The sequence below is a fragment of the Hetaerina americana genome, unplaced genomic scaffold (assembly GCF_022747635.1).
Source record: "Hetaerina americana unplaced genomic scaffold, ioHetAmer1.1.p SCAF_7, whole genome shotgun sequence".
Taxonomy (NCBI): Eukaryota; Metazoa; Arthropoda; class Insecta; order Odonata; family Calopterygidae; genus Hetaerina; species Hetaerina americana.
In genome coordinates, this window is record NW_027287316.1 from 8,054,070 (window position 1) to 8,072,020 (window position 17,951).

The 17,951-nt window shown below is 37.6% G+C and overlaps 1 protein-coding gene across 1 annotated transcript in view; it reads right to left on the reverse strand.

The window, feature by feature from the left end:
* The window catches only part of LOC139696525 (uncharacterized), a 30,499-nt gene that overhangs the window by 6,841 nt on the left and 5,707 nt on the right, over positions 1-17,951 (reverse strand). Inside the window, exons 4-7 of the mRNA XM_071595325.1 lie at positions 15,379-15,612; positions 13,220-13,382; positions 10,801-10,963; positions 7,543-7,617 (exon numbers count right to left, since the gene is read on the reverse strand). Coding sequence (XP_071451426.1) covers positions 7,543-7,617; positions 10,801-10,963; positions 13,220-13,382; positions 15,379-15,612 — 635 coding nt within the window. The remainder of the gene's footprint in view (positions 1-7,542; positions 7,618-10,800; positions 10,964-13,219; positions 13,383-15,378; positions 15,613-17,951) is intronic.

The window sequence follows — 17,951 nt, forward strand, 5'->3', positions numbered from 1 at the left end:
AGAGTTACTAGGGTCACCATGAGAGAATATTTAAGGACACTATTTCATTACATCTCTTAAAAACAATTAAAACAATCTTACATTCATTAACATCTTGAAAAATACTGACTGAACTATGCACGTCTATTCCTAGGCAGGAAGCTTCATTGGCAGGGTTAGATATAAATTAGTTTGTAACAAAGAACAACGTCGGTTTGAAATCGGGTAAATGGGTATCCATTTGCATATTTTTTAGTAGTTCTGATAACTTTTCTTCAACTTTTAAATGTTAAATTATTTCTTAATGAAATGAGCAACTATCAGTTTCTTCTTTTGACATGGAGGACATTGGAAACTCCTGGCTAATCCACAGTATCTATATCGTAGTTATGAGTCTTTGGCAAATCATGAAAACTATGGAGTTGGATTTTGATGTACACTAACCACATTAACTGTTGTGGTGAGCATGGCTTAACATATTAACAAAGTATTTAAAATTAATTTTAAAAATTGAAAACAGAGTCAATGAATAAGTATATTGAGATTCAACCCTTTTGACACTTGGTAACTGCAGAAAATGTACTGCAAATACAAATAAGTTGTCAAAATTTTAATCAACTTCGACTGAGAGGCTGTGAGCTCCCAATATTCAAATTAAGATGGCTTCACACAAGATATGAATAATATTTATAAATAATATACACCGACAGAACTTTCAGAGAAGTTTAAAAACTTGAATACCAAGTTTTAGCAAAATATGACCAATAAATATACAAATTTAGGTAGAATTATCAATATTGTGAGCTAGAAACCAAAAATGGGCTAATTGATAATGGCGAGATATGAATATGAGATAATAATTATCGGAGGCCTATAAGAGAATACTACAGAGCAAATATGAGCAGGAAAAGGGAGAAACCCGAAGAGATACAATCTTGGGAGGACAACTGCTCATTGAAAAATGAGTAAGTTAAGACTGCAGGGAAGACCTAGAGAAATGAAAATATGGGGCATGCGCTGCATAGCATGAATTTAATTTGTAGAGTGTTACGGTTTTTTATCCTTTTGGCTTTGAATTGGCATCAGATGTATTACAGGAAGACTCTGGTGTATGTGCCCAGCATCGTTTACAGAATGTCCACTTTGAAAGTCTGGAGGTTAGAAACCACGTGAATCCTCATTAAAAAAAAAGGGTAGTCGATCTCTGATGTGTTTTGAGAGTGTATGAAAATGAACATCTCACGATGGAGAAATCCTTAAATTAATGGATTATTGAAATCAGAAATCCTCTCAATTGACAATGGATTGTGTCAGAAATAAGCGATTATCGAATGAGAACTCATGAGCAGAAAATGAAACAGTCCTTTGATTCATAATTGATAACCATGTAGCATGGAATAGTATCAAAATATCTCAAGCTTCAGTAAGATAGTCAATCCCTGATTGTCACTCCTGTGCCAATAGCAGGAATCTAAAACTACTCATTGCTCATCTATTTTGCACAGTTTCATTTTCTGCCTTCAGGCATATTCCTTCAGATGTGGTCAGTATTCTTATTATGGTTGATTTTGAATAAGATGCAATTTGATAAAATGCAAAAGCCTATGGAAAAAATTTAAAGTTATCAGCTTAATATTCCAAAGTTAATATGCATTTTTAAGGCGAGATATTTCACATCATTATCCGCAGGGAAGTTAATATTCATTTCAATTCAATTTTATCTCTAAGGCACCATGCTTATTAATGCTTTGATGATCAGCTGTACTTTTGTAGAACTAAACTTGCACGCAGAGACATCCTGCCAATGAACACAGCAAAGAGATTAGAAGTCATGAATTTCTGAAAGGATGAAGAAAGGCAAGTGAAGAATCTCTGACCTTTTGACGGGTGAGGAAAGATGAGGCTTTTGGTTGGGTGGTGGTAGGAGCAGGCCAGGAAGAATGGGGTAGCTTGCTTTGCCATTAACTGTCACCATCTTTGGCTGAGCCTTCCCCAGGAGGGGCAGAGTCACCCCTGCCCCCTTTCTACAGCAAGCGGCACTCAGAGCACAGGGGGATGGCCTAAGTTCCTGAGGTGATGGATGACCCCGCCATTTCGCACCCATTAACCTTGACTTAACCCTATTCTCTGCTGCTTTGCGGTCACTGCGGGCCAAACCAATACTGCTGGACCTCTTCACAACATCTTTATTGGGAAAAGGCATTTATTAGGGCAGGATGAATGCGCCTCAAAGACACTTAAGACAAATGAGCAATGATGGAATTATTGCTTTACCTTTTCTTAGGGAGAAAAAGCTTTCATTGCTGTCGGGCATCTTGACAACTTCCTCTAAAGATTCAACACATTGAAGATCAGATTCATTGAGTCTTTTGATGAGGTCTATCCACTTGCGTTGCGTGGCAGCTAGAGTTTTGGCATTTGCTTGTAGAGAGACCTTGCCTTCAAAATCACTTGCACTTTTTAGTGATGGCAGGTGACTCAGGAGTCTCTCATCCACACCCATATCACCCTCCAATGTATGACTGTTACCAGACTGCAACATTGAGGTATTGACTCCTGAGAGGGGTTGTTCATTCGAGATTACTGGTTTCCCATCTTCGCTCCTCTCCTGCACACTACCCTTGACCTCATCACTTGTTTCTCCCCGACACTTTCGATTCTTCAACTTACCTCTCCTGCGGATTTTTGATGAAGGGACTGAGCTCTCAACAGTTAAGAGTGAGGAACAATCTTGGGTGAGACCTTTTGGCTTCGGACTGGCATCAGTTGGATTACAGGGAGACTTTGCATCATTGCCCAGCATCGATGACTGACTGCTTACTTTGACAGTCTGGAGGTTAGAGGTGAAACTTTGGTTGGAACAGGGATACGCAAGGCTGGAACATGATGACACTGAAGTGTGCAGTGTATACTCTCGGCTTTCGCCACCCTCATGTAAGAGGGCTTTGTGAGGCATGAATGAACCTTTACAGGTGATGTTTTCAAAGTTGAGGTTTCCCTTTGATGGACTAACCCAGACAAAGGCTGAGCTGGAATTCTTTTCTGATACTTTGACATGTTGCCCCACTTGACCTTTTTCAACTCGCAGGTATCTTCCATTACCTGACACATTAATGTCCACCTCATCCATAACTGTCTTTGCAGTCACTCCCAATGCCTCCTTGGGAAGTGATGTGACTTCATTTTCATGGCCCAAGGACCTCATATTTAATCTCTCAACTCCCATACCCACAGGATTATGTCTTTCCAATGACATTCCTAATAACAGATGGCTATCATTTTTTCCCTCCTGTCCTTGGAGAAAAATACCATGCATCTTATTCTTCATACTCGTGGAATTTCTTGTAAGAGTTTTGGAGGCTGATCGTTTCTTACCCTTAACATATTCATCATTCGCACTTAATTGGTTCACTGCATTGGAATTCGAGTCATTAATTCCACTAAAACATTCCAATACGTCCTTGTCAAGTGAAACTTGTTTTTCAATCAGGGTACTCCGATGTGTTTCCAAATGGTAAGCCCTGGAACTTTCACAGCTGCTCTTATAATGAATATCACCAAAATGACTCAATTCTGGAGAAACCTTTTCCTTCCCCAAGCTATCAAGCCTTCTGCTCAAATACTGTGCTTCTTCACCTTCAACAAATTGCTGGTAATGAGCTTTGATTGATGGGCAACTAGCACTTACTTCCAATTTGACTTCATTCCTATGAGATATCCCTCTGGGTACTTTTGAATTTGGGTAATCTTCATTCAGAACCATAGGATCAGTGGATAAATCCTCCAATGCCAATGGGGAGTCATGGTGACTGTCAAAATAACTCGAGTAACAATCAGGTGAGCCAACTGCTTCAACCTTTTCAGTCATACTTCCAAGGGGTTGCAATGCACCATCATTTGTTTTGCAGTGAGGAGCAGCTGAATCAAATTTTAATCCTTTTTCTTCTACCTTCACCTTTGTAGGACTCTGCAAGAGTGCGCTTTCCAAAAGATTTTCTTGACCATCGTGTACTTTTTCATTTAAATCATCACTATAACCAGCCGTATTATTGTTTTCATAGCTTGAGTCATTGTTTTTAATCAGTAAATGAGCTGGAAGACTGTAGGATTCTTCAAGACTGTGTTTCCCTGGGCTTGGCAAATGCTCTCTTCTGGATGCATTTCTCCCAAGCGCTATGCATTCATCTGCAGGTATGTTTTCTTCAGACATCTCCGGTCCGTATGAATGAATGATGCCCTTCCGGAGGCGAGGGCTTGTCTCAGTTGAAGAGCTCTCCAAAGAGTCCACTTCAATATCATTGGGAAATGGCTTGCCAGTGTGATTCTGATTGCCCAAGTAACTTTCTTCCAATGATTTATTCGGCAAAATGAATGTATTATTGAAATTATTTGAAGAGCACTTCGACATATTCTTGATAAAGCTTGTGGATGGACCATCAACCATCATTTTGCTGTGGGAATCCTTTGAAATCCCATCAATTTTATTTTTTGATTGGCCGCAAAATCTTGAAATGAGTACTGGGAGTTTTGATTTTCTTCTCGCAGCACCACATCCTTTCCTCTTGCAACCCTCCGCACCCTTCCTTGCATCAACATCACCACTTCCTGGACAAAGGTTAATACTCACTGAATAATTGCAAGTGACTGAAGATGCAATGGTTTCATCATCCTCGCCTTCCTTCACCTGTGGCCATGAGCGATTGGACAATTCCTTCGGGTGACCTCTCAGGCTGACACAAGCATTTTCTGGGATACAGGGAACAGCTTCAACCTTAGCTCTGTCAAGGGTCTCCATTTTGTCAGCTGGGGCATCCGCCAAACCTTTTTCAGAATCATCGCCTTTCATCCATTTTTCAGTTTCCTTCAGGTAAAGGACATTTATTTCTTCATTTTGTGAATATTCTTCTTTACAAGTGGCTGCAAACTTACCATCAGATGATTCATCTGAGGAATCCAGAGCCTCGTACACAAATGTCCGCTTCATATTTTCATCAGAAGCAGAGCTTTTTATGTCCAAATGACATGCTTTGCCTGCCTCTTCTGGGCTGATTGGTGACTCTGAAAAATTATGTGGATTCTTCATTGGCACTGCAATGACTGATGGTGGATGGCCTTGTTTATCACTACTATTTACCGTAACTTGACCCATTCATTAATTATTTTAGAGTTAAATAAAATAAAAAACTACTTGACTCAAGGAGCAGAAATATTATTAACAAAGCCGTTGCTGCTATTTGAAAGTAAACTGATTCAAGAACACGTGTAAAGAATTTACAGAGAGTTCCTATTATGTTCGTTTCAACTTTGAGAGTTGGTGCTTCTGGATTTTGTGACAAACATAAGATGCATGAACTGGATCCGAAAATGTTTTTCAATCGACTTATGATTTTTCAAATATTTACCTTAACACATTATAGAAAACATTTTAAGTGATACACTCGAGTATCAATACATATTTCACCGTGTCTACTCATAGACTTATGGTCTAGAGACTAGACTCGTAGACTTATAGTCTCATAGGCCTAAAGTCTGCATTTTGTGATAATCTTGAAATACTTGGAGCTGGAACTGTTTTAGGAAATAAACAAGCTGCTTGATTTAAAAATAATGAGGCTCTGAGGTGCGGAGACCGATGAACTCCTTCTCTGATCATTCAACAGCTATCATACAAATGATAAAGGCATTTACAAACAATGTGCTCAAAACAAGGTAACATCATCTTAGCTGTCCAAGAAATATGTATATTCAATTCTTAGTCTCTGATGTGAAGAATTACTCGAGCTATTTTCACATAATAATTTTTCATCCTAACAAGAACCCCAGAAGAACACACTTCCAAAGATTGGTTAAGCATTGTCGAAAGACTTCATCAATAATTTAGTTATCTAGGTCATTGTATAGGCTGAAAATGTGCCTACCAACAGCTCTCTTCCCATCTTCATCCTTTAAATGGACTTTACTTTGCTTTTTAAACATGGCTTTCACACTTTTGATCCACCGAAGAAGCTCCTCATCCTTATCACCGTCCTTGGAGCATTCCGAAACTGGTCTTCCTTTAAAAAGCTTGCCATAATCTTCCCCGTGGTCGGAGTCGCCCTCACTCTCAGGTGAATGTCCACCCCTAAGATGGGTGGGTGGGAGAATGGAGAGGTTGAATGGTTGTGCAAGGGAAATGGTTTCTGGGGTTCCAAAGATTGCACAATGGAAGGTATGGGGACCACAGAGGGAGAAGAGTGTTGATGAGGAGGAGTATGTCACAAAAGGGGTATTCAGAAAACTAACCCCTCTCATTTAGGAACTCATGGAAATTGTGTTAAACATCCTAACATCATATATTTGATACAGTTAGACCTCATCATCATAAACCTATATTATCCATAATATTACATGTCCCCAAAATAAATAACTCCTTTTTGTAAGGTCAATGGCCAACATGAAATAATATGTGATCAATACAAATTAATCACCCTGACCGGGATCCAGAACCGGATACCTTGATATCGGGGCCTGGTGCTTTAGCCAGTTAAGCTACCAAAGCTTCCTCTTATACTTTGAAATTGCGACATATGTGCAGCATTTCATCATAACATTTTGTCCATTTAAAGGACCTTTAAAATTTCAGAGAGTAAAGGATGTGTCAGTAGTTAAACTGGCTAAAGCACTTGGCTGCACATTGAGGGATCTTGGTTTGAATCCTGGTCAAGGCAAATGACTTTTACACTTTGAAATTATTGCAGTGTAATGTGCATTCCCCTACTGGCATCTTTGTCGGAACAGTTTTAATTTGAACAATTGAAATGATGATTAAAAAATGTGATTATATTTTTGTTTTTTGTAACTGTCTCTCTCTACTGAGTAACTTTATAATGCTTGAACAATGAGTATAATTTAAAACATGGATAGCCAACCATAAAAATACCACTGGAAGTCTAAAATCCTGATGAGAAAGGTCAAGGGGAAAATGGCCAGCGTGCCCAGTCTGGAGATGATGCAGACACGACAACAACACATCTAGAATGTCAACCTTAGAAGCTGCTTTGAAATAACCACAATTTCAGGAATTTTTAAAATTCAATACAAAACATTCCACTGTTTTACATTTGTTAATGTTAGCAGTAAAAATCAGGGAAACCAAAAGTGCTCATCCAATTTCACCACAGGTTTTATTCTTGGAGATAACATTCCTGGAGAACTTGTAAATCAGACAAAAACTTAAAAAAGTGTTATGTATGTAGTAAAATTTGTGAATAAATAAAAGGGAAGGGAAAGGGAGTTATCTCCTTGACATAACTTAAAATGAGGCTTTTCTGACTTTGCCTAACCCAAAAGGGAATGGCATGAATGGATGAACGGTATGCATATACCTACGTAGGTTGTTTCAATACCCCTCAAAGTCATGCGAAATTGTGATTTAACAGCACACAAAAGAAATCTTATTAATGAACAGATCTAAAATGAACAGTAAGCCCTCATTGTGGACATTGTTCATTAGAAAAAATTATGAAAGATATATGTGAAATGTCCGTGGCATTAATGATAAGTAGCAATCAAGCATTTCCTGACCTGCTCCTGCCGGTGCCAGGCGGAGAAATATTTTCATCAGCACCCGAGCCCTGGTCCACATTGATGTTTGGTTTCCTAAAATGAAGAAATCAGCCTTAGGTCACAAATCAACCCGTCATGATGGAAAATATCATCAAGGGCCATGAAAATAAGAATTCAGTCCTAGTGAGAATGAAATACAGACCTGAAACCATGAAAATTATTTGTACATAACATCAGAGTCTTACTTACTAATCTCCTCGTTACAAGTTTACATCAAAATCATGGGGTAGAACAATACGTCAAGAAGTTGACAATTTGGGCTGAAACATGGAAAACAGACTAAACATCTTCCTCTTTTCCCAATAAAAAAAATAACTGTGACCTTAGGCACAAAACATTGTCTACAGAACTGTAATATGATGTATATGTCTATGTAACTGTTGATCATTCTTGGATGGATATTCAAAGCATTCACAAATAGCAGTAGTAGTAGTAGTAGACTGAGGAGAGGCGACTGACAGCTGAGGGAAATTGGGCCATTAGGGATGGATGGGAAAGGAGAAAGGGTGGGGGAAAACCTAGCACTGTCATTAACCTACTCTTGACAAAAGGTGCCAAGGTGCCTGCAGTCAGTTTAATGTCCATTCGATGAATGGCGCACTCACTTCACTCACAAATGCGCACCACAAAGTACCTCAAGTAGGGATCGGGATACCACTGAAAAAACGTGCCTTCTCCAGGATTCAAACCCAGGCCCTCTGGGTGGGAAGCCAGTATGCCAACAACCCCCACCATCCTGATCCTCATCATTCGCAAATTAAAGCCGAGAGTCTTACAGTTTTTTTTAACTCTATTTTTTTACAATATTTTGTTTACATTTAGCAGAAGCGAAACCAAGCATGAATTCTGAGAAATTTTATCCCTTGAACTGTCATATGGATAATCCAGAGCTGTATATATCCAGAAAAATTCTATGAACATATTTAAATGGGATAGGTTAAGTATTCAAGAAAATATTATAGAAAATAAAAAAAATTCAGAAGAGGCTAATAAAAAATTTAACATGAAGTGAGCATGATATGAGAAAAGACAGCCAAAAAAGGTTGTACTCAAAAATGGAAAGTTGTAGAACAATATTAAAAAGAGACTGAAAATGTTAATGGAGAAGATATTGAGAGGTGAAGTGGGACAAAGACATGAGATGCTGCTATGGGATGTGCTGAGCAAAATGTTAGATAATTGTGATAGAACAGAGGATGAAGGAGTGAACAAGGAACCCAACGATGGGCAGAGCCCACGGGGAAGAGCTATTGGTACCCACAGTGGAGGAAAACAGACTTCAGAGACTCTCTAGAACATACCTCTACCCTTATATTACCTCATGTGATAACGATAGGAGTCAACGCTGATGAATTTGAACATTTCAGTGGCAGAATGTGGTTACATATACTGTACAAGTACATTCACAAGTAAATGCAGACGTAGCAAATGAAACAAGCTTAGCAACTGCATTACATGACAAATGACATAATAGTTAGTAGATGGGCCAGACTATTAATGAGAAATCACCACAAATGGATTGAAATGCAATTTAGTCCACCATTCGCAATTGAGAATTAAATTCAAATGATTACGTGTGAGCTATTGGCAGTCAAATTCACAAAATGTGTCTTACTGGAGGAACTAAAGGGTTTAAAAGAGGATAAAAAAACCACAATTTTGAATTTCTGTTTACTGTACTGAAGTATACAATTTGAGTGGAAGCTCACAGCAGGTGATTGTCAATTAGTAACAAAGCAATTAAGTTTTTCAAGCCTTTAAGAAAATGAAGCTGTACTTGCAATAACTGAAACTGACCAATAAATTATAAATTCCATTGCTCTGAGCTGAAACCTTAGCGTGGCGGAAGGAAATGCCTTTCCTGATGACCTTCTTTCATATGGGAGCTCGTCAATTATGATGCCTATTCTCATTGGTTAGTCTGAATTCCATTCTCCATTCAAATACCAACATTAAGTATAGCACCCAAGACCATGAAGTTCAGGTTAATAGACAATTATATTTCTTCCACAAGAAATCCCATCTCATTAAGTCAGGCTGATGAACATCATACGATACAACTTTTGTAATTAGTCAAATGCGCAACAGATACAACGGCAACATTCCTGACACAACAGATAATCCAGCACTTATCCTCCTTTTTTCCATTAGGTAAAATTCCCACATATTTCCAACTCTTCCCAATAATTGGGGACTCTTTGTGTGTTAGCAATATTGTAAAATGTCAGTGGCGATGAAATGACAGCATTTGATCGATTCCATAAACTTACAGAAGATGTAATTTCAATTTTATGATGATAAAAGTATTTTTATTGACATTCATCCAGTCTGTTTTCACAGAAAATTGACTGTAATGATTTTGATTACTTTAATATAATTCCCTGATAAATATACGTATTAATTGACAAAATTAGCTTTTCAAGTAATCTTTTTGCTAACCTTAATCACAAAAACTTCAACACATTTTCATGGGTTCTTCAAAATTGTGAAGTTCTAGCTAGCGGGTCCGCATGAAAATGACCCATTTCAAATGAGACAGTGATTTTTGATTTCACATCAATGAATTAAAATCAATCCACAACAAAATCCTAACAGGGGCACTGAACCTATGATTCATTCACAAGTGCTTAGTAATTCACCGGAAAATTCTACAAATCATCCAAATGAAGAGGACAGAGGCCTACGGAAGATGCTGTGACAGTTACTTCGATGGAGTCATGTGCATTGAATTGCAGAAATTTCACAGTGTAAAAACCATTTGCATTGACTGTAACTCAAACCCGGTTCCCTTAACTTTCAGCCGAGTGCCAATTTGACCAATCAAACTACTGAGGCATTCTCTTACAATGTGAATTTCTGGAAGCTTTAGAGTATCAAGATGTTATGATAAATTTCCTTACACTCACATCTCACGAGCAAGCACAGGATAGTGCATTGCACCATTGGGTTAAAACCTACTTTGAACGCAGAGGTATTTTTCTTCGCCAATTCGAACAACTGTGGGAGATGCAACAACAGTTACTTTAATGGAAACATCTGCACATGAGCACCGAAATGTAGTGCGCCCAAACAATTTTTTTACCATGGACATTCACACGATATTCATCAGATAAATTATTTTCAACTACACATTTTCCATTCAAAAATAATTACGGCCCTTACATAAGTTAATGGACTAGTTTAAAAATGCAGACATAGAAGAGACCCACTGCTTACCAAGGGGCGTGAATCACACGGCTGATTTTTTTGGATGGAGACAACCCTCTCCTGGGAGCATTCCCCATTCCAGCCTTACAGGGGGTCACGGATGCGGGGGCAGCCGTGGATGTCTGCACTGTTGAACTTTTTGACATGGCCCTGCTCCTGCTCTCTGAAACAACTAAAATGAGTATACCACGTTACACATTGCCCTGGATTTTTCATAGCACACGAAATTGAAATGATTCTCAACGATGAGTAAATGTGCAGTGGTATTAACAAAAGCTCTACTTCAACAAAAGACATGGAGTTAAAGTTTCCACTTTTTTGGGTTGGGTACACTCTAGACTGCTGCTGCCTTCCATGATCCTCTGATGAAAAAAATTATCTAAGTGGAAAAATAAAAATGTCCATAGATTGCTGATTATTTACGGACATTTTATGCATATTAAATTAGGCTTTTTTTCAAACACAAGTACACATTAAAATTTTCTTCAAACAGTAAGTCTATGCCAGCCTGGATGCCTTTACAGAAAATGCAATTTCAAAAGCACTGAGCAGACTCTAAAGGATATTTCGACACTTGCAAGCTTAACTTTGGGGAAACTTTCCATAGAGGTAGAGGAAATGAAAGAAACACATGATATTTCCACTAATATTTTACTTTCATGGCCTGGGTACCTTATGCCTTGAGTTATCTTCTTGAAAATCAAAATTTTGAAGTCAAAGATGACTTTGCTATCGGTTGCGGAAACAAAACAATACTGGAAATTACAAGTTTTTCTTTCAGTTCCTTTTCCTAAGGATATACTACCTTGATCAAAAAGTTCCCGGAATAACCACCGTGTGGCGCTCCCATCGTTCCGATTTGAGTTCTGTTTTTTTTGTTAAATTGGTACATCTGTTGTTGATATTCCCTTTAAATCTTAGTGTCATAACTTGACATTTGCAAAAGTTACGGTCGGTTTTCGGTATGTCCATCAGTTCTTCCTGCGATTTTTCCATTACTTCCTCTCGGCTGCTAAAACGCGTTCCCCGTAATGGTTTTTTAACTCGATTGAACAGAAAGAAGTCACAGGGAGCCAAATCAGGTGAATTCGGTGGCTGTTGGATGGTATTTGTTGCATTTTTCGTCAAAAAATTACGAATAATGATAGCACTGTGCGACGGTGCGTTATCATGGTGCAAAATCCACGAGTTTTCTGCCCACATTTCTGGTCTCTTTCGGCGAATTGCTTCACGCAAACGTCTCATAACGCCCAAATAATACTCTTTGTTTACTGTCTGGCCTTCTGGCAAAAATTCATGATGCACTACACCGTTGTAATCCATGAAAACCGTCAGCATTGCCTTCTTTTTTGACTGAAAACGACGTGGTTTTTTGGGTCTCGGCTCATTTGGTGAACGCCATTCACTTGCCTGATGTCTGGATTGCGTGTCGTACTCATAAACCCACGTCTCGTCTCCAGTAATGATCCTTTTGATGAATGTGGGATCGGATTCAGCCTCGCAAATCATGTCTTTTGCGACGTCAACACGGTCTCTTTTTTGCATGAAATTGAGGTCTTTCGGCACCAACTTTGCTGCTACACGACGGAAACCCAAATCATTAACCACAATGTCTTGGGCGGATCCATGGGCAATGTTCAAGTCCTCCGCTATTTCTCTGATGGTTAATTTGCGGTTATTGACCAACATTTCTTTTACTTTATCAATTTTTTCACCGACTTTCGATGTCGATGGTCTGCCACTGCGTTCATCATCTTCGATTGACTCACGACCACTTCTGAACCGCTCGTGCCACTGGTAAACGACCGTTTTTTTTAGAGAATCGTTGCCGAAACACATTTCCAACGTCCGTGCGCCACTAAATCCGTTTTTTACGCAAAATTTAATACAAGTTCGTTGTTGCAAATTTAAATCCATTTCTGAAATCGTAAAAAATCGCCAACACACACAGAGATAGATGTACTCTTGGCTACGTAACTTTTGCAAATGTCAAGTTATGACACTAAGATTTAAAGGGAATATCAACAACAGATGTACCAATTTAACAAAAAAAAACAGAACTCAAATCGGAACGATGGGAGCGCCACACGGTGGTTATTCCGGGAACTTTTTGATCAAGGTAGTATATGTATATAATATGTATATAATATGCATATAATATATATATAATTATATATATATATATATATATATATATATATATATATATATATATATATAATTCTTATATTATTATATTATATAATATTTCTTTATATATATATATAATTATTTATATATATATATATATAATTATATATATATATACATATATATATATATATATATATATATATATATATATATATATATATATATATATATATATATATAAAGAAAAATATAAAATAAATATTATGGCTCATGTAAGTTTTTCAGTGGCACTCACCTTTATTGCTACTTGACACAGTTGCTTTCATACTGCTAATGACTGGACTGTCATCAACAGATGTCTTGTGGACTGAATGAACAACTGGAGAAGTGTAGACACCACCAGCATACTTCTCCCGGTTAGTGGGGCGTTTTGATTTGCCCAATGATGGAGCTCGATACTGCAATGCCAATGCATGAATCATTTACTCTAGGTGAAGTTTTCCATGCTAAAGTCAATTTCAAAATAGAAATTGATGATTATTTATGATCCCACACATGTTAAGACTCTACTTTTACTCAGGGATCTCAATATCATGGCACATATTTACTTTATTTAAACTAAACATCATTGCTGACCTTTGGCATTTTTGCAAGACATGACTTTTTTTTACCAAGCCAATACGTCAATTTTGCAGGCCTTGGGACTTAGTCTGGGCTGAGCCATATCCTTACCCTCCAAAAGCAACTTTATTGTGGTAATAATAATGTATATCTGATCTTGTGCATAGAATAAGCACCAAACGTTCATGACTAGTGCTTTCTACTTTTCTACTAGTACTTGTCAAAGGCTTTTGATAATGTAAACCACAATAGACTACTAATTAAACTCAATAGAATAGGAATTAGAGGAAGTCCTTTAAACTGGTTGAAGTCCTTTATTCATAATCGCACTCAAAAAGTAGTGTTATCAGTTGATGGGTCAAAATATTCATCCGAAGCATACCAAGTTAACAAAGGTGTTCCACAAGGCTCAACCCTTGGGCCACTCCTCTTTCTGATTTACATCAATGACCTACCTAACTGCTTACCAAATAATGATGGAATAATACCAGTGTTGTACGCTGACGACACTAATATAATAATATCAACACAAACATATCCCAGCCTTGTGGAAAAAGCTAAGTCTGTCACACTTGCTATAAACAAGTGGTGTACAGACAACCTTCTAGACTTAAATGTAAATAAAAGTAAAATAGTAAACTTTACACACAATAAGAACATATCAGATGATCTGCTGGTAAAAATCAATGACCTATCAATTGAGCGTGTGACAGAATGCAAATTTCTAGGTATTTCTCTATGTGCAAATATTTCTTGGGATACTCATGTAAAAGCCCTCCAACACAAGCTCAGTTCAACTTGCTACTTATTAAGACACCTGTATGAAACTACAAGTAAAACTGTACTACTCAATTTGTACTATGGGGAAATTTACTCAAATATAACCTACAGTATAATATTATGGGGATCAGCTGCTATTTCTCAAACCATCTTTAAAATGCAAAAGAAAGCTATTAGAATCATCGCCAGGAAACCTTACAATGCTCCATCAAGGCCTATTTTCCATGAATTAAATTTGCTACCACTCCCATGCATCTACATTATGTTTTTAATTCTATATATAAAAAATAACATCGGCAACTATTCTCTTAACTCTGCCTATCATCATCATTACACCAGAGGCAGGAATGACTTCCATTATGGGAATATAAGAACTAAAGCATTGAAATTAGGACCCAATGAAATGGGCATCAGATTATTTAACAAACTACCCAAAAGTATCAAGGATACACAGGGAACTGCCGTATTCAGGCATAAACTAAAAAGATATCTACAACGCAATATGTTTTACTCGGTTGATGAATATCTCAACAATATTCCCGACCAGTAAGTTCATACTTTTAGTTTCTAGCAATTGTAATGGTCTGATTCATGTTTGTGATCAATGATTTTTCTGAATTTGATATTGTATGTGCATGTTACAGCCGATGTTCATGGGTTTGTACCAAACACTTATGTAACTATGAGCATCTATTCTTTTATGTATCTTAACTGAGCCTGTGTCTTTGCTCCTCATTGACGTGCCTTATATCATGTACATACTTCACCCACCTGGTATTTTTGTATTGTGATCTCTGGGCAAATAAAAAGTAATAATAATAATAATAATAATCTACATGAATTCAGGTAATAAAATAAAACAGATATACAAAATTTATAGCTATATTATAGCAGATCAGGAATTCTTCACGCAATCTTGCTTGGGCAACTGTCCACAGAGTGATTTTCATTATTAATGGCCCTAACTAACATTTTTCACAGTCAATATTCCTTGCGCTATGGAGTCATGGTACGAATGCATACCTTCCCCCTTGATCATGGCTAGCAACACACCTTGATTCTGGCCTCGAGCATTTCCTTGGCTTTTAGGACGGCGGCCGGGGACTGCGCCTGTGCCAAACGAGACTTGTGCTCCCGGCACCACTCCTCGTGCCTCGAGAAGGCTTTCCAGCCAAACGTTCGGTCGCAGTGGGGACATCGTTCCTCCCGCTGTGCCGCTCCCCCACTCCTTGCAACCCCATGCACACCTGTGCTATTGCTTCTGGTGACCGTTGGCCTCACGGGGGTCTACACGGGAAGATGACATGCAATGTTAATGCTACACATGACCAAATTTATTGCAAAATCTTCCATGATAATTTTATGAACACGTAGTTTGGTCAAAGCAACAACAGCAATTAATTCAAGAGTTATTGTCCACGTAACTCTCCAGAATCCAAATACTAGAGAGAAGAAAATTCAATCAGAGAAATGTAAGAACAATACACCAAGAAAGAAAATTAGTAAACTACTATCCACTTATCCTTTTCAGGAGAGGAAAAATTGAGGCTAATGCTACATTAATTTTCAGGTAGAGCCGCATGGAAAATTTAAATGAGCCAACTTCAAACTTACAGAATGCAACAATTCATTTAATATACTACAGGAAAAACTAAAGAGGCCTGAGGGTTGGGGCCAATTAATAATTATGGCTATTTTGTCCGTAAAAAGAGGCAAATCAGTTGGTCGTAGTCCCTTGAGTCATCATTCAGCAGCTTCAACGATTATGAGAAAGCAAATCTGAATAAGGCTGCCCGGGGAGGCTGGTTTCTGATGGGTCAAAGGCCTTGCGCCTGACATTTTATGAGAGATGAACTTTAAACTGTACTGTACTGGGCAGAGAATATTGATTTACTATTCCAATGACCTCGAAACCAATAAAAATATTTAATAACCATGAGTTATTTTTTTTGATGATCATGGTTCCAATATGTCCTATCATCCATCATCTGATGCTCATTTGACATGAAATGCATCCTTCCAGAAACTGCTTGGACACTTGATATCTACGTATTGAAGAGCAATAACCACCTGGCACATAATGGCGAGAGAATCGGAAGAAATCCCAAAATAGGGACTGTAGAACAAAAGAATAGCATTAAAAGACCGTTCGCTCTTTGCCAAATATCCATTGCAATGTAAACACAATTTTAATCCCTAACTCCATCAATTTCAATCTACAGAGAGAATTAAACACTTACATGGTTGCACCCAAAAGTGGTAGGACTGATTTTTTTAAAAGAATTTTATTGACAATATACTTACATCGACTTAATAATTATGAAATTTTTGTAAATAATTATACTTAAATTAATAATTATACTTAATTAAATACTTAATAATTATGAAAATTTTGCACTATCTCATATTTTCTTTCATGAAAAAGTGTTGACCTTATTCCACCCAATTCCTTTTCCATCACTCATGTTCAACATGGAACTCTCCTTCAACTGCTAAATACCAATATGGTGTACCCTCTTCTGGTAAGAGAACCAAAATGGATGGAAGGGGACAAATTCAAAGAATTGATAGACAAGGCAGGAGACATGGCTGGTGGAGAGAGATTTGGGGAAGTTCTGGAAAGTAGATTCAGGGCATCTTGAGTCGCAGTGGAATACTCAAGACTGAGATGTAGAGGGGAGAATGCCAAGTAAGTGGGGTGAAAAGAAATAACAGGGTGGTGATAAAAGCCGAAAAGTAACATTCCTCACAATTTCCCTAACTTCCATTATTTTTCCTCCAAATCTCTCTTTTTTTTGTTGACTCATCTTGCAATACCTATTTTCCTTTTACTTTGTAGCATTATTACGTGTGGTTTACCAGCCAAAGTGTTCAATTTCCCCCAACTCAAGAACAATGAAAAACTAATGCGTATCATCCACAAATCATTTTCATTAATCGCCTCTCTATCTGCTACCGCCAAAACTAAAAAGGTAGGTCTAATTATTTGATATGTAAATGCATCCCTCTTTCCACGGATGAATAGAGCAATAATTCTTTTTTAAGAACCCCCATGATCAGCAGGGGCACTTGGATAGCTTTACTGAGGCAACAGAAAATTGAGAGCTAATACATCAAAAATGAATGTAGTTGTGTTTGAAAATTAGGGTAAGAATAATGATTACAGTGCGTATGAAAACTTCAAAATAATTGAACAAATGAATTATTTGGCATACATTGTGAGAATATTTGTGAAGGTTGGTAGGATAGACAAACACATTAAAATGCATGTGAATAACAGCAGAAAGGTTGCTGATAGTACATAAAGCATTTAAAAAATAATTATAATTAATTGTCTATGGCAACTGAAGTGATTCTTTATAAATGCATATTCCTTTCCAAATTATTGCATGAAGTATAACTAGCATATGCCACGATAAATATAAATGACAACTAAATGCAGGGGGGTAGGGGGGACTGAAAGATTGTCCATGGGAGAGATGGGTGATGAATGAATGAATGACGATTGGATGAATAAATAACAGACAAAATAAGTGTGCTATGCTGGTTTGATCATGTTGATAGAATGGCTGAAAGTTGAGCCGCCAAACAGATGAGAAAATAATGTGTGCATTAAAAGGTGAGGT